Source organism: Eretmochelys imbricata, chromosome 9, assembly GCF_965152235.1.
Source record: "Eretmochelys imbricata isolate rEreImb1 chromosome 9, rEreImb1.hap1, whole genome shotgun sequence".
Lineage (NCBI taxonomy): Eukaryota > Metazoa > Chordata > Testudines > Cheloniidae > Eretmochelys > Eretmochelys imbricata.
The window spans coordinates 21,931,526-21,951,845 of NC_135580.1; the positions used below are offsets into that span (position 1 = coordinate 21,931,526).

The 20,320-nt window shown below is 46.9% G+C and overlaps 2 protein-coding genes across 10 annotated transcripts in view; one reads left to right on the forward strand and one right to left on the reverse strand.

Annotated features, from left to right (window-relative positions):
- Nucleotides 1-4,337: 4,337 nt before the first annotated feature.
- LOC144270532 (uncharacterized) lies at nt 4,338-6,822 on the reverse strand. The gene has a single exon (XM_077827049.1). It carries the CDS (start codon nt 6,425-6,427, stop codon nt 5,486-5,488), a length of 942 nt encoding a protein of 313 aa, XP_077683175.1. The 5' UTR covers nt 6,428-6,822; the 3' UTR covers nt 4,338-5,485.
- Nucleotides 6,823-10,934: 4,112 nt separating this feature from the next.
- TRIM59 (tripartite motif containing 59) overlaps nt 10,935-20,320 on the forward strand; it is an 83,980-nt gene continuing 74,594 nt past the window's right edge. For 8 of the 9 annotated variants that reach the window (XR_013347084.1, XR_013347083.1, XR_013347090.1 and 5 more), the window contains exon 1: nt 10,966-10,992. The gene's annotated coding sequence lies outside the window, so the exon portion shown is untranslated. Of the gene's footprint in view, nt 10,993-20,320 lie in introns of all 9 variants that reach the window. The other variant, XR_013347086.1, reaches the window with a different exon arrangement.

Genomic DNA, 20,320 nt, shown 5'->3' on the forward strand with positions numbered 1-20,320 from the left:
GCCCAAAGTTTGCATCTGACCTAGACGCTGCTGTAATGGCATAGTGGTTTGCAACAGTATGCACAGAGGACCAAGCGGACACCTTGCAGATGTCCAGTATAGGAATGTCATTTAGAAATGCCATTGGTGTTGCTTGAGCTCTCATGGAATGAGCTTGTACACCTTTTGGAGGCACAGCCTGGGCTACTTTGTATGCTGTCATGATACAGAAAGTTATCTACCTGGAGACTGTCTGTTAAAAGATCTCTTGACCCTTCAACAGATCCACACATGATCCAAACAGTTGAGGTGATGAATGGAAAGGTTTAGGTCTACCAGATAAAAAGCCAGACGTTGCCTGATACCCACTGTGTGAAGATGCTGCTCCTCTGGAGTTGAATGCAGCTTAGGGAAGAACACTGATACATAATTTGCTTCAAGTGAAAATGGGAAACCACCTTAGATAAATACGTAGGGTGTGGCCACAGGATTACTTTGTCTCTGGAAAATTGTGTGTAAGGAGACTCTGAAATCAAAGCCTGTAACTCTCTCACTCTCCTTGCAGATGTTATAGCCACAAAGAAGGCAGTTTTCTGACACAGATGGGAGAAAGAAAAGCTCTGCAACATGGCCAGCAGGTGCCAGGGAACAAAGGAAGATGAGCCAATAGAAGCTATAGCACCAGAGAACTCCTGAACTAGAGGAGAATCCTGGATTGAGAGGCAATGCAAGTTTGAGGCCACCGGGTATGCCATTGACTTGGAGACTGTCAGCACTGGTGCTGACATCATTGGATCAGACTCAACAGATGCTTCATGATCAGAACTAGAGTTGACAGTACAGACCCATACTGCTCCTGATGCTGTACTGGGGCGCAGTTGGACAGACCTGCTCCATTGTGCATGGAGTATGGTGCTGGTCTGCACTCCTCTTAAAAAAAAGGAGTCTCCCGGAGCCATAGAATGGTCCCGACTTGTTTTATGGAACCTCTTCCTTGCATAGGGTGACCAGATGTCCCAATTTTATAGGGACAGTCCTGATTTTTGGGTCTTTTTCTTATATAGGCTCCTATTACCCCTTACCCCCTGTCCTGATTTTTCACATTTGCTGTCTGGTCACCCTATCCTTGCCACACCAGAGGCGGGTGAACAACCCCTTTTCCTCTGCAGGGAGATACCAGAGCCTGATCTCAGATTGGCATCACTTGTCAGATCTGAAGGTGACTGCTGATCAGAAGAAGGCCTCAGTTCTGAAGTGGGCCTCATGGCCTGCTCCAGCAGGTGCTGCTTCAGCTGCAAGTCTTTCGCCAACTGAGTCCTCTCTGTGAACAACTTGCTGATAGAACACCACTCTTTAATGTATGCCTTGCTGAGACACAAGCACCTCGTTTGGGGGGTGCTGTTGGGGATGGCTCGCACTACACCACAGACAATGCATGAATCCTAGTGAGGGCATCATGCAGGGCAGCCAACTATTCTGCTAACACTTAAACTGAACCTAAGATACTACTACAATATACATGATAAAGTTCTCAGAAGACAGAGCAATAGTGTGAGGTGAAGACACAACATCAAGCTCTGACTCTAGCCCAGGAGTGGGAAAACTTTTTGGCCTGAGGGCCACATCTGAGTATGGAAATTGTATGACGGATCATGAATGCTCACAAAATTGGGGGTTGAGGTGTGGGAGGTGGTGAGGGCTCTAGCTGGGGGTGTGGGCTCTGGGGTGGGGCTGAGGATGAGGGGTTGGGGGTGCAGGTGGGTGCTCTGGGCTGAGACTGAGGGGTTTGAGGGCAGGAGGGGGATCAGGGCTGGGGCAGGGGGTTGGGGTGTGGGATGGGGTGAGGGCTCCAGGCAGCGCTTACCTCGAGCAGCTCCCAGAAGCAGCGGCATGTTCCCCCATCCAGCTCCTACACAGAGGTGTGGCCAGGTAGCTCTGCACGGTGCCCCGTCCGCAGGCGCTGTCCCTGCAGCGCCCATTGGCTGAGAGGGCGGCGTGTGGGCAGCGTGTGGAGCCCCCTGGATGCCCCTACATGTAGGAGCTGGAGGAGGGACATGCTGCTGCTTCCAGGAGCCCTGCAGAGCAGGGCAAGCCCCTGACACTGCTCCTGGTCTGGAGCTCGAGGGCCAGATTAAAATGTCTGGAGGGCCGGATGCAGCCCCTGGGCTGTGGTTTGTCCATCCCTGCTTTAGCCACAGGCCATGAGAAGGAACTGAGACAGTTCCGTCCTTATGCAGCCAGGGGTGGGGTTATGGCTACAGGGCGTGAGCATCACTCCTATGGGTACTGGTAGGCAAAGTTCTCTCATTCTGGTGCATGCAGTGTGCACACCCCCACATGGAATACATGGCTGTATCTACTCAAAGAAGAAGCATCATTTAGGGTGAATGCCAAATCCATTTCCTTTTACCTGGCCAATATTTGTGACTAATGGAGATCATTTTCTTTTAGTATTGACTACTGAAATACATCACATTTTGTATGAGAAGGCAGCAACTATCTTAATAATTGAACAGCAGGGAGGAATGTGCTCTGCACTCGTTACAAAACAGGCAATCTGATTTGAAACCCCTTAGACCTGATTCTATATTACACTAGGTCTCTTTGCGCTGCTCTGGCAGCATCTTAAAGTGAGTGTGTAAGGGCTTGTCTATACACACAGTTGTTCCTGATTAACTTCATGTGTGGACATTTTTATTCCAGAAAAAGTGTGTCCACACAGGAGTTATACAGCAACTATACTTTAAATTCCCACCCCACCTTACTCCACATTGACTTTCAAGTGCAGGCAAGTTCTAAATGTAAATGGAACTAGTTTTAAGGCAGTTTTTAAAAATTTGGGACTAAATCATGATATTGTCGATGTCAATGGGAGATTTGCTTTTGATTTCAATAGGATCAGGATTTAGGGCTTTTCAACTCATGACAGTTATTCCAAAATAAGAATGTCCACACATGGAGTGACTCCAGAATAGTTATTCTGATTTAAATTCACACTGTTTTATTCTGGTATAAGAGTGCCTTTTTCTGGTTTAGCTTAATCTACTTCCTGATTGGATTAAGCTAATTTGAAAAAAGGCACTCTTTTGCCAGAATAAGAGTGTCCATACATAGTTATTTAGGAATAGCTTTTCTGGAATAACTTAATGTATCTGATGAAATATTTTGATTGAGAATCAGATCATCTGGCATTAAGGTGAATTACATTATAGGTCCAAACCTGAACTCTTAATCAGACAACTTCCCCTTAAAGTCAGTTGCGCTGCAAGTGTCTAAACTCATGGCAGAATTTACAATATTAATTAGCAAATACAGGATTTTAATTTGTTATTCATGAGTGGTGGGTATCACAGGCGAGGGGAGGCTAAGCCTGACATGGCCCTGCCCACACTCTACCTCCAGGCCCCCTCCAGCTTCCCACTCTTCCCCCTTCCCACCCCGCCTCAAGACTAGGGCAGCCTGTGGCTAGGACTTGGAGTGGCTGGGGCCAGTGCTTGCACCACCTGACGCTCCAGGGCTGGAGGTGCTGGGACCGCACCACCTACCAAGCACTCCAAGGCTGGGGGTGCTCAGGCAGCCTCAGGTGGCCACAGTGGGGTCTCTGGTTGGGGGAGGGCAGGGCCTCATGCAGAAGGGGTGGGGCTGGGGCTAAGCCTCCCCCAACGGGGTTCACATGCCCTCCCACGTTGTTATGTAAGTTGTAGTATTTGAGTTAGCATCTGAGTCTCATCTTGCTTACCTTCTAGTTTCTGATAATGGACCTGTTCCTGCTGAAATCAATTACAAAACTCCCACTGACTTTAAAGAGCGTCGACCTGATTCTATGAAGTACCTACTTCCATTGATATCAAAGTTGATGGCCACAACTTCTCTAGCCAGGGAAGTTTTGTATTTTTTTTTTAAGGTATTAGCAAGAACCAATTTACTGGATGCTACCTTTTACAATAGCATACAGGCTATCTTGTATTGTCAGAAATCCAAAATTGAAAATGTTCTGATTCCCCAAAATTTTCACTTTGAGTTTATCAAAAATGTGAACACTTTAAACCATTCTCCTTCATCTAAAATTCATTTTCCGTGGAAAAAAAAGTTTTGCTGTAAAATTTCCTATCAGCTCTACAATTAAATCATACATAATGACATTAGTAATTTTCACTTTTTGGTTGTCATGTATTAGTTCAATGTTGCACTTATTGGATTTCAGAGAATGCGGAGTACTACTGATTTTAAATTCCAAGCAAACTATTTTAACTGATTTTTTAAAAAATGCTAAAAATATTTACATTAGATTTTGTAATTTTTTAAATGAAAACTACCTGTCTACTTAATGCTATATAAAAAGTCAGAAATACCTAATGCTTTGTTCATAATAATAACACTCTTTATTTAATTAATTATGCTATTGTAGTTGGCCTTCTAAAAGAGCTATGCAAATTGTGAGCCTCATTGATTTCAATGGGGCTAGAATTTAGCCCACTTATCTATAAGGGGACTTTTTATTACAAAATGTTTTGGAAAGAAACTATTCTGTTACTTAAATTTCAGCCTTAAGTAGAGTTTGAATAATCTGTTGCTGTATAAAAAGCTTACTAATGTATCTATCTCTCAGGTAAGCTTCTGTTCACTCTTTAGTTAGTATGGTATATTTTAAAAGAAATCTTAAAACTGTGATATGTGTAAGACTATAAAAGAGAGAAAATAAAGTTTTATTGTGTGTACACACACACGTGTGTGTGTGTGTGTGTGTGTATATATACACACACACACACACACACACATAGCTAAGACAAATCCTTAAAATACTCTTAACACTGTTACAACATTCAACAAGATGCAGAGTTGCCCAGTTCAATAGCAAACGAACACAGTGGAAGGCTTGTGGAAACCCAAATCCTCATTAACCACTTGAGGACTTGCAAATCTAAATTAAACTTGGCAGTGTCACTCCTATGGAGGACCATTCCCTTATTTTTAGTAGTAGTTTTAAGGCAGTTTTTAAAGATGCTGTTTTTTAGTTTTGCTGCATAGCTCCTGGAGAGCTGTAATCCTTTTGAGGATCAGTTTTAAGGCACTTTGGTGGAAGTCTTCCTTTCTGGGGAGGAAGGATTCTGGTATGTCACCTCCTGATCTCTCCATTCCAGGGAATTACTTGAAGGATGCTTTGTTGGAAGTCTCTCCTTTTGACAAGATGGATTTTCCTAGGACAGGGAATACTTTCTCATTTGGGAAGTTATTTGCCAGCGGGTGAGGCAGGATTTTGCTGCATCAGTCTCTTATTGTAGTGTGGAAAGGAGGCTGAGTAGTGTCCCTCTTAGGGGGGAGGGTGATCAGTCTCTTGCCGCAGTGAAACAGGGATTTTCCTGGAGTGAGAGTCAGTCACTAGTTGTATGAAGAGCAGTCTTCTACCATTTGGGATTCAGTCTCTCCCTGTACAAATGGGAGACTCCCTGCCACTTGGAATTCAGTGTTGCCCTGTATGAAGGGGAAATCCTCTTCTATTTGGGGCTCAGTCTTTGCCTGTATGAAAGGGAGACCCGCCTCCATTTGGGTCAGTTTCTCCCCTTATGAAAAGGAGGCTCCCTGCCAGTCGGGGTTCAATCTCCCCCTGTATGATGGGGAAACTCCCTGCCAGTCGGGGTTCAATCTCTTCATGTATGAAGCAGAGACTGCCTGCCATCCCAGGTTCCGCTTCCCCCTGTACCAAGGCCACCACCTTCTCATTTCGGGGGTCAGTCTCCCCCTCCGATGCGGGGAGGCTGTTCTCTGTGTCACTAGCCCCTTCTCCCTCCTGCTTGAGGAAGCTCGGTCTTTTCCTCCTCCGCGCCATCCCAGGAGGGGAGAGACCTGCGGCAGGTCCCACACGGGCTGAGGCGCTGCAGCTGAGGCCGGTCGCAGTGGCCGCTAAGGCGCAGGCTAGTATGGAGAGGAAGAAGCTTTGGCCAGGGGTCGAGGAGAAGCCACGGTGCTGCAGTTCCTTCTCAGTTCGGAGTCTGCTCCGGACTAACTGGAAGAGGCAGGAGCACAGCGCCGCGGCGCCAGCAGCGAGCAGGGTGGCCAAGCCATGCAGGAGGGGAGCGGCCACTCCGCCCCGCCGCAGCCCCAGGAAGTCCAGCACCAAGGCCCCGTAGCCGCTCAGGATGGCCAGGACGCAGCAGACAGCTATAGAAGCCATCAGGACGCCTCCGGCCCGACCCAGGAGCGGGGAGTCAGGAGCAGGATCTCTCGGGTGCACGGCCCAGACCACCCCTAGTACCGACTGGTTCCTCCCGTCGCCGCTCGTCACTAGGACCCAGCTGGGGTAGGCCCCGGCCGTGCACATCACGCCGAGGGCTAAGCATTGGGCCACGGCTGCGGCCAGACTGCCCTGTCGTCTTCTGCCTGCTGCCGGGATCAGCCGACGCCGATCTTCAGAGATCGGCTTGCCGTGTGCCGCCTCCTCCGCTTCCATGGCGGCAGTGCTCAGAGTCCGGGACGAGGGAAGGGGAGTCAATGCCGCAACCCGCCGTGCTGCGCGGCTCCCACAGCCTTTGAAATAACGGGACACCGGGCAGCGCAGTCCGCGCCACTACGGCAGGGGGAGCTGTGGCCCGGGCACAGTGAAAGGGCTGTGGCAGTCCTGGGCGGCCCGTGAACCGGCGGCTGGGGGAGGCTAGCCCCGCCCCTTCCGCGCGCCCCGGAACCCAGAGCCCCCCCAAAGCGGGGCCCTGTGGGCGGAGTGTGGGTGGGGCCACGCCTGGCTGTCTGGGGGGCTCAGCTGTGTTCAGCTTCATTTTTAGGGGCCCCTCCTTGGGACCCAGCCAAGGAAAAGAACATTCTCTCTTATTCCCCTCCCCCCCGTTTTTCATTCTTTTTTTCTTCCTTCTCCTCCAGTAAGTAATAGGAAGTAAATGAAAATAAAGTGAGGTTCCTTGGTTGTTTTTGTAGTCTGTCTAACTTTTCCACAGACCACTTGAAAATCGCTGAGGGTCTCAGCGGACCACTTCATGATCTTTCCAAATATTGTTCCTACGGTTAGCTAACTATTGTAAAGCGCTTTGGATAAGAGCACTTTATAAAAAAAAAACTTAAAAAAGTTTTAGTGCAGGGTCTGGCCAGGACTTATTTTCCTCAGCATGACATACAGGAGGAGCAATCAAAATCAACCTGGCAGAACATGCCTGAGAACTGTCTCTGGACAGATAAGCAATTGATCGAAATCACATTCTCTGATCTCTTGGGGCCAAATCCTGTTCCCATTGAGATCAAAAGGAGTTTTGCTATTGAGTTAAATGGGAACAGGCTTTGATATTCGGAGAGGAAAGAACAAAACCACTCAAGCAAGGGCTATGTTGCTCATACCACAGCTATCAAAGGCCCCTGATTCATGTGAAAAAGTCAGCAGACATCCGATCTTTGTCCATTGCAAGGAAGAAATCAGCAATCAGTAAAGCTAGAACAGTGTCTGTACCATATCCAACTCATAAGTCCAGCTGCAAAGGATCAAGAAAATATGAAGCTCCGGATTACCTTAAAGTCCTCAGTCCCTTGGTTAGAATGCTCCCAATAGTATATGTTCGTAGTCCAGAGGCTGGAGCAGGAAAGAGGCAACATGGATATATTTCCAGGCCAGGGCCTTTTAGCTTCTGCCAAGTACCAAGTAAAGGGAAATCTGTTCTTACTGTGAAAGATGGTGTTTGGAGTCACATGGGCAAGTTACATGTCCATCACCCCCACCCATATTCTAGTTAGAACATTCACAAAAAGTCCATTAAGTGTAGACAGGCGTTTTCCAGGGTCCATTGTGAGCTAAGTGTTCCTTAATGGTCCATTCAACTTGACTTGTCCCTTCCTGTGCTGGGTAAATACCTTGTGGGTGTTACCACAGGAGCAAACGTAGTAAACATAGCTAATTTTCATAACTTCAGATATCAAGATGAATATACATGCATAGAAATAGCATAATAAGTACCAGCTGTTTCACCTACACGACTATTCTCAAAAGAGATTCTGAAAAATCATACCACGTACCTCAGACCCTATGTGCCAGCACCATCCCCCACTGGAGTTTTGTTATCTGTTATGTAACAGCAGATATGGAGCCAGTGACATGACTCTGTTTAGCTTAAAAGAGCAAGGTTAATGTTTAGCTGTTCAGGTGTGACTGCACCTTTCGTCAGTGAGGGCACACTGGCTGGCACACAATCAGGTTAATGGGCTTCAGTGTTCCTTTGCAGTTAACTTTTTAATGTTCATAAACCTGGTATGTGCTGAGGTGGTTTAAAGCATAAACAACCTCAGCACAGATTTTTAGGTTTGAAAATCTGTGAACCTCTGCCTCTTTGAGATTTTATTATTATTATTTTTTGCTAGTCATAATGTGGCAGTGTGTCCTCTCTGTGCTCTGCTCATGAGGTTATGTATGTGTCTTGTAGCACTCTTCTGAACACCAGTTGGAAGGAATTTTTTTTATTGAGCTACCCCTGGTGTAGCTCCACGAGTGCTAGTGTAAGCGGGGGAATAGCCCCGCTATTGTGGGGAACTTCCCTGGCTTCTGCACTACCCCGGTGAAGTGGGCTAGCGAAAGGATCTTAGTCCTCGCTCCCACTTCCTTTACCCAGTGGTCTCCTTGCCCTTAAGGACTCCCCTTCCACTATCCTGTCTGGCAGAATCCTCGTAACCCCAACAAGGCTGGGCCCAGGATTCCTGGGGGGCTCGACCCCCAACCCTGCTGTGGTCACCTAGGACAGGGGGTAGGGTGTCCCCACTCCGGGGTACTCTCTCTGCACTGGGCACTCCTCTGACCTACGGACCATTACATACAAGTTAAAGCAAATGCAAGTTATTTAATCAACAATTAATTTTAAAAAGAATAAGGAAAAATGGGAAAGGTTAAAGGAAACACATCAACCCGCTCTGTGGCAGGGAACATCACAAACAGTGTCTCTGGAATGTCCGGGCAGTTCACAGTCTGTTCCTTGTAAGTCCCAGGCCTTCTTCTCAGGCCCTGGCTGTGCTGCAGGGATGCTGTGGGTTGGACACTTGCTCTGGTGGTGGCCACACACTCTCAGGCTCTAGGTGGCAAGACCCTTTTCCCCAGCATTGTCCCTGCCCTGTCAGGGTTACGATCCAAGCCTGGCTTGCAGAGCCTCCTGGCTGAGGTGTCTCCCTGTGCTGGGCCCGTTGCCCAGGGACCCCCTCGCTCTTCCCAGCTGCTCACCACACCCAGCTCCAGACTGCTCCAGCCCCAGCTCCACCACTCTGTCTCAGCACGGCTGCTGCTGCTCTGCCTCCAGCTGTCTGGGCTGCTTCTCTGGCCCCTCTGCCTCTGGTTGCCACAGCTCCACTCCCGGGACAGGTCCGCTCTGCAGGCTGGCTCCCTGACTCTGCTCCCAGCACTGACCTGCCCCGTGGGCTGCCCCTCTGGCCCTGGCCCTGGCCCCTGCAGCTCTCCTCCCAGGGCAAGTCTGCTCACTCTGTGCCTCTGGCTTTGGGGCTGCAGCTCTGCTCCCAGGACAGGGTCTGCTCTCTCTGGATCTGGCGCAGCTCTGCTCCCCAGCTCAGCTTGGACCCCTGCTTTCTCCTTAGCTCGGCCCAACTCTGTCTGATCCAGGCAAATCCAGCTCACACGGAGGATGTGACCTCCCTGGCCTCCTGACTCCCTGATTAGCCTGCCCACCCTCTCATTCAGGCTGACCTGGAGCATTCCTGGGAACTATCAGTCTCAGGGTCCTGATTTCCCATAGACCCTTCCCCTTTTAGTACTGGGAGTTAGCCAACCAAAACACCCCCACTGAATGTTAATAAGGGGGCAACAGTCCCCTTACGCTAGCAATGAAAATGAAAGGAGCACTAGGATAGACTGGCTGCAAATATTTTTATCACCAGTCATGTAATTTTCTGGCCAGCTAGTACAACTTCCATTCTTGCTACTACTGGTGAAACAGTACTAGTGTGAGAATTGCCTAAACTTTTTTGCATTGACAAGGCAATTGACTTATTGTCCCATGCATCTCCAAGCCCTCACAGTGGCCAGGGAATCTGTGCCTGATGGACATCTCCTATCACTCAGGTAGGGTGACCAGATGTCCCGATTTAATAAGGACAGTCCTGATAGTTGGGGCTTTTTCTTATACAGGAACCTGTTACCCTCCACCCCCTGTCCCAATTTTTCACCCTTGCTATCTGGTCATCCTACACCCAAGGCAAGCCAAGGAAACTGCACCTGGGAGTCCAATCTAGAGCTAGAAGAAATGTAAATCTTGGATAAAAACCTGGCCCCACTGAAGTGAGTAGCCAGCTTTGCCATTGACCTTAACAGAGCCAAGATTTCACACCCCTGGGTCCAAGCAAGAACATGTGAGCTGCGCACACTGACTTTAGTCAATCTGGTATATCTACACTTAAAATGCTATAGCAGCACAGCTATGCCACTATCATGCTTCAGTACAGACACCACCTATGGGACAGGAGGGGGTCTTCCCACTGGCACAGATAATCCATCTCCCCTGGAAGCAGTAACTAGGTCCATAGAATAATTCTTCCATCAACCTGGTGCTGTCCACCAGGGATTTAGACTGGCTTCACACACCACCCAGGGGTGTGGATTTTCCCACCCACCTAATTTTTTAGTGTAGACCAGGCCTCAAGGCGTTGAACAGATGGGAAGACTCCCCTCAGGACAGGAGAGCTGTGTGACTACAGCTCTGGCGCAGCTTAAGCTAAATAGCCCTTAACGGCCGTTTGCTGGAGGTGGTGTTAGTTTGAAAGTTGTAACCGTTCAAACGCAGCCACTGGCCTCAGCTTTAGTTTAGAACTGAACGTTCTGCGGCCGCCGGTTGGCTGCCGGGTCTCAGCGGCGCATGCGCGACACGGGTTGCGTAGCGTCTTTGCCTTCCTTCCTCTCCTCCTTCCCCGAGGGAGCCTCTGATAGGACGGGGACGGGGGCGGGGGCGGGGTTTAGGGGCTAGTAGCGGGCTGGGAAACCTAGTAAGGAGGGTGTCAGTGGCTGCCTGAGGGGAATCTTGTGCGGGCGAGGTGAGTTTCCCTGCAAACGACGGGGGGAGGGGCATGGGGAAGCTGAGCGGGGCTGGTGGACGGGGCTGTGTGGCCTGGCGTTTGTAAAGGGATTAACGGACGGGCAGGACTAAAGCACTGCGGATTGTGGGGCCCTTAAAGGGGAAGGCACTGGTCAGGCTGCGGGCAGTAGCCCCTACCCCCATTGCTCTAGCGGGGGCTAGCTAAAGACGGGCCTTAGACCGGGTACCTGTGCCCTGGCAGCGCGGTGTAATTGTCTGGTGAGGGTCAGCTGCCGCCCCTTCTTCTCCGGGTGCTGCTGGCCGGACTCCCGCGATGTGGTCTCCTGGCGCTGCAGGGCACGTCGCTTGCCCTCTCCGTGTCTGTGGGGATAATGGCTCCTTCATAGGAGGGGCTGGTGTAAAATGTCTGAATTAAAGTAACTTGTGCTAATAAACATGCTGAATGTTTATAAAGGTGTCTTGAGGTTTTTGTCTGGAAGGCGTTGTGTACATTGAAAGTGTTTCTTGCTAAAGTTACAGCTGAACTGGGACAGAAAACCACAACTTCCGATGAAGTGAGCTTAGCTCAGGAAAGCTTATGCTCAAATAAATTGGTTAGTCTCTAAGGTGCCACTAGTACTCCTTTTCTTTTTGCTGGTAAGTGATACTTCTGCTGCCTCTACCCTTCACAGTGGGTATGTCCGGTTTCCCCTCCCTTTTTAATTATAAAAAGGATTTAATTGTACCTTATTATTCCTGTAGTACTATTAATAAGAAAGTGCTTCAGAAACTACTGACCCGAGCAGTTCATTTGATGCTGCTGTGACAGCTCATATTGAGTAAGGGCAGTCAGGCTTTTTAGTAGTCCTCCTAAAATGCACCAGTTCTGAGGGGGAGAAGAGTTGTGGTTGAGAAGGGCTGATGGTTCCTAGTCATTGTGTTTGGATCCTTTTCTTTCTTCAGCTGGAGCTACTGAGACCACTGGTTGGACAAGAAAGCTCAGGGAGTCAGGGTCTGCTGCTCTACTCTGACTCCCAGGCCAGCTGATTGCTGAGCAGGTTGGAGCTAAGGGTTGTGCTCAGCACAGGCTCCAGCAGTGTGTTCTCCCCAAGCAGGAATATCCTTTGTGTGGAAAAAACTAGGACTTGTGGGGGACAAGATGGTTGAGGTCATATCGTTATTGGACCAACTTAAAAGATAATACTTCACCCATGTTGTGTCCCTAATATCCTAGGACTGACATGGCTACAACAACACTGCATAGAATTAGAGGGGTCCTTATAAGGCTGCCTGATTCTGCACTGTTTCCCAGAGATGAGGGATGTCCTGATTCTTATTTTCTACTATTCTATATTTGTATCTTTCAGAAAATTATGTCATTTCATTATTCACCCCTTCTCCAGGTTATTAATATAGACATTAAGCAGCAGGAGCTGGATTCACAAAAAGGACTTAGTTATTGCAATGCTGAGCATTGCAATGCCTAACCCCTAAGTACCCTGCCTTTCTGTGGAATTCACAGCCTTGAGGTAGGTGCCCAGGCATATAGGGAACAGTTGTGTGGTTAAGGCTATGTCTACGTTGTACTTTCATTGTTAAAACTTTTGTTGCTCAGGGGTGTGAAAAAACAAAAACCAATCCCGAATGACAAAAGTTTTAATGACGAAAAGTGCCAATGTGGCCCAGGGCCGTCCTTAGGATTGATGGTGCCCTACGCAGTATTATTAAACTGATGCCCTTATGCTCCATTGAAAGTGGTCCCCAGCTGGCGCTGCTGACCTCAGTGTGTCAAGGGGGCACAGCCATCACCCCCACCCACGGACCCTAAGAACCTCCTCCCCCCCCCCAATTGCTGACACACACTGAGCTTCCTATGCAGCAGATGCTGTGGCAGTGACTCAAGACAGGCTTCGTGCTGTCACATGGAGGCTGCATCTTGCCAGAGCCCTTGGCCCTCCTGCAGCCCCTAGCAACTCCTGGCTCACCACGAGCGTTTTGAAAAGACATACCAAGCAGTAATAACAGCAATAATACAAGAACGTGTGTGTGAGAGAGACTGTGTATGTGTGACTATGTGACAGAGTGTCTGTTGGGGAGTGTGAGACAGTCTGTATTGGGGGACTGTGACTCGTGAGAGGCAGAGTGTATGTGGGTGTGAGAGCCAGTCTGTGTGTGTTAGGGAAGTGTGAGAGACAGTGAGCGCACTGTCACTTTGAGCCCCGCCCCCCCAAACTCACATGGAAGTTTCGCTCCTCTTGTCCTGGCGCCTGCTGGAGACCAAGCGGCGCAGGCAGTGTCCAGGGAGGAACTGTGCTCCGGGTGGTGGTGGGCTGGGTCTGCGCTGTCCTAGGCTCCCCAAGGCTGGGTCGGACTCTGCAGAGCTGGAGGCTGGGGCCCTCAGCTGGCTGGCTGAGGAGTGAGCAAGTGAGGGAAAGGGTGGGCAGAAGCCTGTCGGCCCAGCGTGGGGGAGAGGCCGGAAAAAAGAGGATTCCAGCTGTAGCCAGCAAGGGGAATGGTGCCCCAAATTTTCGGGTGCCCTACTCAGCCGCGTATGCCTAGAGATGGCCCTGGTGTGGCCTTCGTCAGCGGGAGCCACTCTCCTGTAGATGAAGCTACCGCCCCTCGTTAGGGGTGGTTTTATTTTGTCCTCAGGAGAGCTCTCTCCTGGCGACAAACAGTGGCTACACTGCTTATCTTACAGTTGTATGACTGCAGCAGCACAGCCATGCCATTGCAAGGTGCACAGTATAAACTTAGCCTAAGAAAGGAATTCAGAGAAGCCAGCAAGAAGGAAGCTGACTAAACTGGCCTGAAGTGAAAAGCAGAGGAGAAAGTGGGGCTTAAATACTGGATTTCCATTGATCTGGCCTTAGCTACCTGACTGAGAGGCTGGAGGGAGGTGGCTATCTGTGCTCAGGATTCACAGCCATGGACTTTTTCTTGGAGTTAGGCATCTATCCCATATTAGCCTTGTTTTGGGGGTGGGGCAGGGAATAGTGAGAGAACACCACCCTATTATAGCCAATAGTACAGTGGTTAAGTCCCTTGCCTGGGAGTGGGGAGACTTGTCTTAACATCCCCACTCTGTTGGATTTGGAGCAGGGAGTGGAACCCAGGTCTCCCAGGAGAGTGCCCTCACCATCAGGCTATTAGGTATTCTCTGGTTGGACTCCCTGAAATCTCTCATGTTGAAGCTGTTCCATTTTGTATACATATTTACTGTGTGATAGATACTTTCTTGCTATTTTTATGACTCTATAGCTCAGTGGTTAGAGCCCTCACCTGGGATGTGGACACTGGGCTATTGGGTACAATGGGGTGCACACACAGGGGAGATGATGCCCAGTCTGAGAATCCTCTTGGGGTTTAGGCATGAGCTAGGGCACCAAGTAGCTTGGCATCAGGATGTAGGCAGTTTTGTGCATGCCCACCAGCAGAAACTTACATGCCTATAGTGTAAGGTGGCAGCTGAGCAGTGGTTTTGTGAATGTCAGTGGTACCTAAATGTTGGATTTGTGCACATGAGGAGGTCAGTAGTGGCTTAAGTCCTTTGTGAATCTAGCCCTTGTCCTTCCAGTACCCTGATTCCTGGGGTACCCACTAATGTATTTTGATTTCACTATCTCTTGCTTCATAGTTAGCAAGTTTCCTTAACAATATCTGGTGATGTACTCTTACCAGAAGGTCTTAGAAAAAGTCTAAATAACACTATATCTGCCAGTTCTACTTTGTTACTATTTTGTTAGTTGTTGAAACAATTTTAAAGTTCCACCTTCTTTGGTTAGCCCAGGACTCTAAATTCAAGTTCTTATTTATTTATGGTAGCACCTATTATGTACTAAGTACATTTCAAACACTGAAGAAAGATTGTGGCTTCTCTGCAGAGCTCACAATTTAAGGACACCCTTAAGGACACAATTTAAGGTTAAGGAAAGGAGACTAAGAACAAAAATAGTCAGTTTATACACAAGTTAATTTGATTCACTGGAAGCGATATGAACTGCTGGTGCTTGGCATCTTGCTGAAAAGTGGTATCACAAGTGATACCAGCACTGTGGGAAACTCTTTGAGGCAAAGCTCCACTAGTTTTAATGAATGTGAAATAGGGAATATGTTATTAAGAGATGAGACTGAGAATAGGCTTTTTGAGAATAGGCTTTATTACCTTTTTGCTTGAAGTGACCTGAAAATGAATATGACCATCTGTTTGCTCCTTTATCCCCTTGCTTTTTACAACAGAAATGCAGGTCTTCCCTATCCTGAAAGATTGTATGGCCTTATCTACACTAGGAATAGTTTTGAAAACTTTCTCACTGTGCCTAACATTAATTCAGAGGATCATAGAAATTTATGGCTGGAAGGGACCTCCAATAGTCACAAAGTCCAGCCTCCTGCACTGAGGCAGGAACAAGTAAACCTAGACAAGTGTTTGTCTGACTTATTCTTAAAAACCTCCAATGATGACAGTTCCACAACTTCCCTTGGAAGCCTATTCCAGAGTTTAACTACCCTTGTAGTTAGACAGTTTTTCCTAATATCTAACCTAAATCTCCCTTGCTGCAGATTAAGCCCAGTATTTCTTGCTCTACCTTCAGTGGACATGGAGAACAATTGATCAGACCTTTTTATACAACCCGTCAACTTATTGGAAGACTGTTATCAGATCCTCCCTCACTACACATGCCCACATGTAATCTTTCTTCATAGGTCAGGTTTTCTAAACCTTTGATCATTTTTGTTGCTCTCCTCTGGACTCTCCAATTTATCCATATCTTTCCTAAAGTGTGGCAGTCAGAATTGAACACTGTACTCCATCAGACCAGGTAGTAATAGAGAACTTTAACTACCCAGGCAGCCATTGGAAAAGTAATATGGTCAAACAAAATTTAAAATAAGTTCTTGGAATATATTAGGAACAACTTTTTTATTACAGAAATTGGAGGAAGAAACTGGGGCAAAGCCATTTTAGACTTAATTTGAATCAAAAGAGAAGAATTGGTAGTAAACCTGAAGGTGGAAGACAATTTAGGTGAAAGTGATCATGACATGATAGATTTCATGATCCTAAGGTAAGGAAGGAGTCAGAGCAGCAGAATAAGGACAATGGACTTCAAAAAAGCAGACTTTAACAAACTCAGAGAACTGGTAGGTAAGGTCCCAAAAGAAGAAAATCTAAGGAAAAAAGGAGTTCAGGAGTATTGACGGTTTCTCAAGGAGATAATATTAAAAGCAAAACTGTAAACTATCCCAATGCTAAGGAAAGATAAGAATAGTAAGATGCCAATATGGCTAGATCAGGAGCTCTTTAATGACCTGAAAATCAAAAAGGAGTCCTACAAAATGTGGAAACATGGATGAATTGTTAAGGAGGAGCACAAAAGAATAGCATAAGCATGTATGGGGCAAAATCAGAAAGGCTAAGGCACAAAATGAGTTTACAGCTAGCAAGCGACATAAAAGGCAATAGGAAGAGGTTCTTTAAATACATTAGGAGGAAGAGAAAGATGAAGGAAAGTGTAGGTCCTCTAATTAGCAGGGAAGGAGAGCTAATAACTGATTACTTCAAGAAGTTTCAGAGTAACAGCTGTGTTAGTCTGTATTCGCAAAAAGAAAAGGAGTACTTGTGGCACCTTAGAGACTAACCAATTTATTTGAGCATAAGCTTTCGTGAGCTACAGCTCACTTCATCGAATAATGCTTATGCTCAAATAAATTGGTTAGTCTCTAAGGTGCCACAAGTACTCCTTTTCTTTTTACTTCAAGAAGGCTAAGGTGTTTAATACCTATTTTGTTTCAGCTGCACTAAAAAGGCTAAAGGAACTAGATACTTCACACAATTAATATCTACAAGGGGGAAGGAACATAAGCCAAAATAGGGAAAGAACCAGCTAAAGAATATTAGATAACTTAAATGTATTCAAATCAGCAGGACTGGATGAAATGCATTGTAGGGCACATAAGGAACTAACTGAAGTATCTCAGAAATATACTGAAACAAATTATTAAAAATTATTAAAATTAAAATTAAAATTAAATTAAATTAAATTAAATTAAAATTATTAAAATTAAAAAATTATTAAAAAATCAATTTGTAAGCACCTAAAAGGACAATAGGATTACAAGGAATAGCCAGCATGGATTTATCAAGAACAAATCATGCCAAACCAACCTAATTTCCTTTTCTTAACAGAGTTACTGGCTTGGTGCATAGAGGGGAAGCAGCAGACGTGATATATTTAAATTTTAGTACAGTTTTTGGCACCGTTCCACGTAACATTCTCATAAGCAAACTAGGGAAATGGCATCTACAGGAAATTACTGTAAACTGGGGCCACAACTGATTGAAAGAGAGTACTCAGAATAGTTATCAGTGGTTTGCTGTCAAACTGGAAGGGTATGTCCCTGCAGGGGGGTCAGTTCTGGGTCCAGTATTAGTCAATATTATCATTAATGACTTGGGTAATGGAGTGGAGAATATGCTGATAACATTTGCAGATGACACCAAGGTGGAAGGAGTTGCAAAGGACAGGATTAGAATTCAAAATGACGTTAATGAATTGAGTTGAACAAGGTGAAAGTCAATAAAGTCCAGAATACTTCACTTTGGAAGGAGAAATCAAATGCACAACTATAAAATGGGGAATAACTAGCTAGGTGGTAGTACTGCTGAAAAGGATGGGGTTATAATAGATCGCAAATTGAATATGAGTCAACAGTGTGATCCTGTTGCAAAAAAGGATAATATTCTGGGGTGTATTAACAGGAGTCTTTTGTACATAAGACACAGGGAGGTAATTGTCCCCATATACTCGGCACTGGCAACCCTATCATTCAGGTGAACTGCTGTTAGCAACATAGGGTCCCTTAATGAAGGGAGACTGTTGGTAACCTATATTACAGACACCAGTTCAGCTGAACAGTGAAAAACTTTTGAATATATTCCTAACACAGATGTAAGAGAGAGAAGATTGAGGTAATATTTTTTTATTGGACCAGCTTTTGTTGGTGAGAGGGACAAGCTTTCAAGCTACACAGAGCTCTTCCTGAGGTCTGGGGAAGGTTCTCAGAATGTCACAGCTAAATACAAGGTTGAAGGGATAGTTTAGCATAAGTAGATAGCACATATTCTAAGCCAGCGGTTCCCAACCTTTCCAGACTACTGTATCCCTTTCAGGAATCTGATTTGTCTTGCCTACCCCAAGTTTCACCCCCCCTTAAAAATACTTGCCTACAAAATCAGACATAAAAATACAAAAGTGTCACAGCACACTGTTACTGAAAAATTGCTTACTTTCTCATTTTTACCATATAATTATATAATAAATTGACTGGAATATAAATATTGTACTTACATTTCAGTGTGATACTTGAGCCTGTTTTTTCACTTTTGAGTCTTGTCTGATGCCCAAGCCCTGACACCTGGGGCTGAAGTATGTAACTTAGTTTCGTGTGAGCCCCCTGTGGTGTGAGGCCCTGGGCAGTTGCCCTGTTTGTCACCCGTTAATGCCAGCCCTGCACTTGTGACCCCCCTAAACCTGTCCTATGGACCCCCCCCAGGGCCTGCAACCTCCAGGTTGAGCAATGCTGATCTAGATGAGTTGAGTGCTCCCTGGAAGACCTCTGCGTATCCGTGGGGTACACGTAACCCTGCTTGTGAACCACTGTTCTAAGCGGCCATTCAAGATGAAGTGGCCTATTAACCCCTGTAGTCATAGGACAAAAACAATGGTTAATGGATTACAGATTGTTGTAATAAACCATAAATCCAGTGTCTTTACTAAGACCATAATTTTTAGTGTCTAGCAAACTTATGAATTTAAGCTCACAGGCTTGTCTTTTGAAAGTGTTGTGCAGGTTTCCTTTGAGGATGAGAACTGATAAGTCAGATTTAGAGTGATTGCTTTGCGAAAAGTTTTCACCCACAGGTGATTTTATCTTTTATCATTTTCCTGTATGAGTTCATTGGAGAGCATAGTGATGGTCTGTTTTCACCCACATAGGACAGTTGCCAACTTTCATGCGGTAAATAAGCACCCTGACTTTCACAATAAGCCAAAAATCAAGGTAACCCCCTTTCAAAACAAGCCAATCCCTAAGAACTCCAAAATTCTATGTGACTAGATCCCCCAGCGCGCAGTCTGGAACTGTGGTGGGCCCACTGTGCACCCCCTAACTCTCTTCCTCCCTTGCCCCGGCTTGCTGGGAGCCGATAAAAAAAAAAAAAAGAAGAAGAAGCAACAAGCTACAGGCCAAAAACTAGCCAACAAGCAACTCACAAGCTAATTAAGATAAAATCAAGCCCAATTTCTGCGTGTTTTTGGTGGGTTTGGCATGTCTGCCACATAGTTGTTGTTGGGGCATTTAGTGCACAGGATGAGATACAGCACGTTACTCCCTGGGGAATTCTGTGCCACTGCACAATGCAGAACATTAATTGTGTGCAGAATTTCATTTTTTCCAGCAGAATTGGCACTGGCTGCTGCTAGGGGCTACTGGCTTTGGGAGAGCCCAGCTTGCTATGTGGGAGGCACAGGTGGGCTGCTGTTCCTGAGTTTGCCAGCCCTGCTTGGTCACATGGTGCTGCAAGGCCTCCTCCCTGTGTGGCAGTTGCTGGAGCCGGGGAGAGGCAGGAGGAATAGATGGGATCTGCAGGAAGGAGCTCCTGCTTTCTGGGAGGGGAAACTGAGCGTAAGGGGGGAGCCTACCGGGGAGGTGTGATTCGAGGTGTTCTGGGGGTGATCGAGCCCCCCACCATCAACAGGTATGGGTTGTCTCTGCCTGGTGGGACAGTAACAAAGCTGCGTGGAATGGAGCCTGCAGCTGGGCTCTTGGGGGGACGGGAGGAGGTGTGGGTGTCTGGACTGGGGTGGGGGGACCCTGTGCAGCCCACTCCAGCACCACCCAAATAGTCTCTTCCAGTACACACACACCCCTCCAGCATCCCCAAATGCCCCCTCCCAGTACACACACCCTCTAGTGCCCCAAATACCCCCTCCAATACCCCCCCCCCCCAGCTTCTGCTCCCGGTAGTATCCTCTATTTGGGAACTTGAAATATGGTAATCATATGGGGGCAAAACGAAAAAATGAGAATCGACTAAAAGACTGGAGGGGCAGAGTTTTGTCCCAAGATGTGCCCAGCTGGCACACGTGACACACCCAGACTGAGGTGCCCGACAGAAGCATAACAGAGAAACAGGAACCTGGTTGTCATAGGAGTTTCTTTAACTCTACTCCTGGTGGAATCTTTTTTGTCATCTGTATTGTTACAGACATACTTCCTGACAGATATTTTGAAATAAATTACCAAAATAATTGAAGCTGTTGTGATTATATTGTATTATTTTG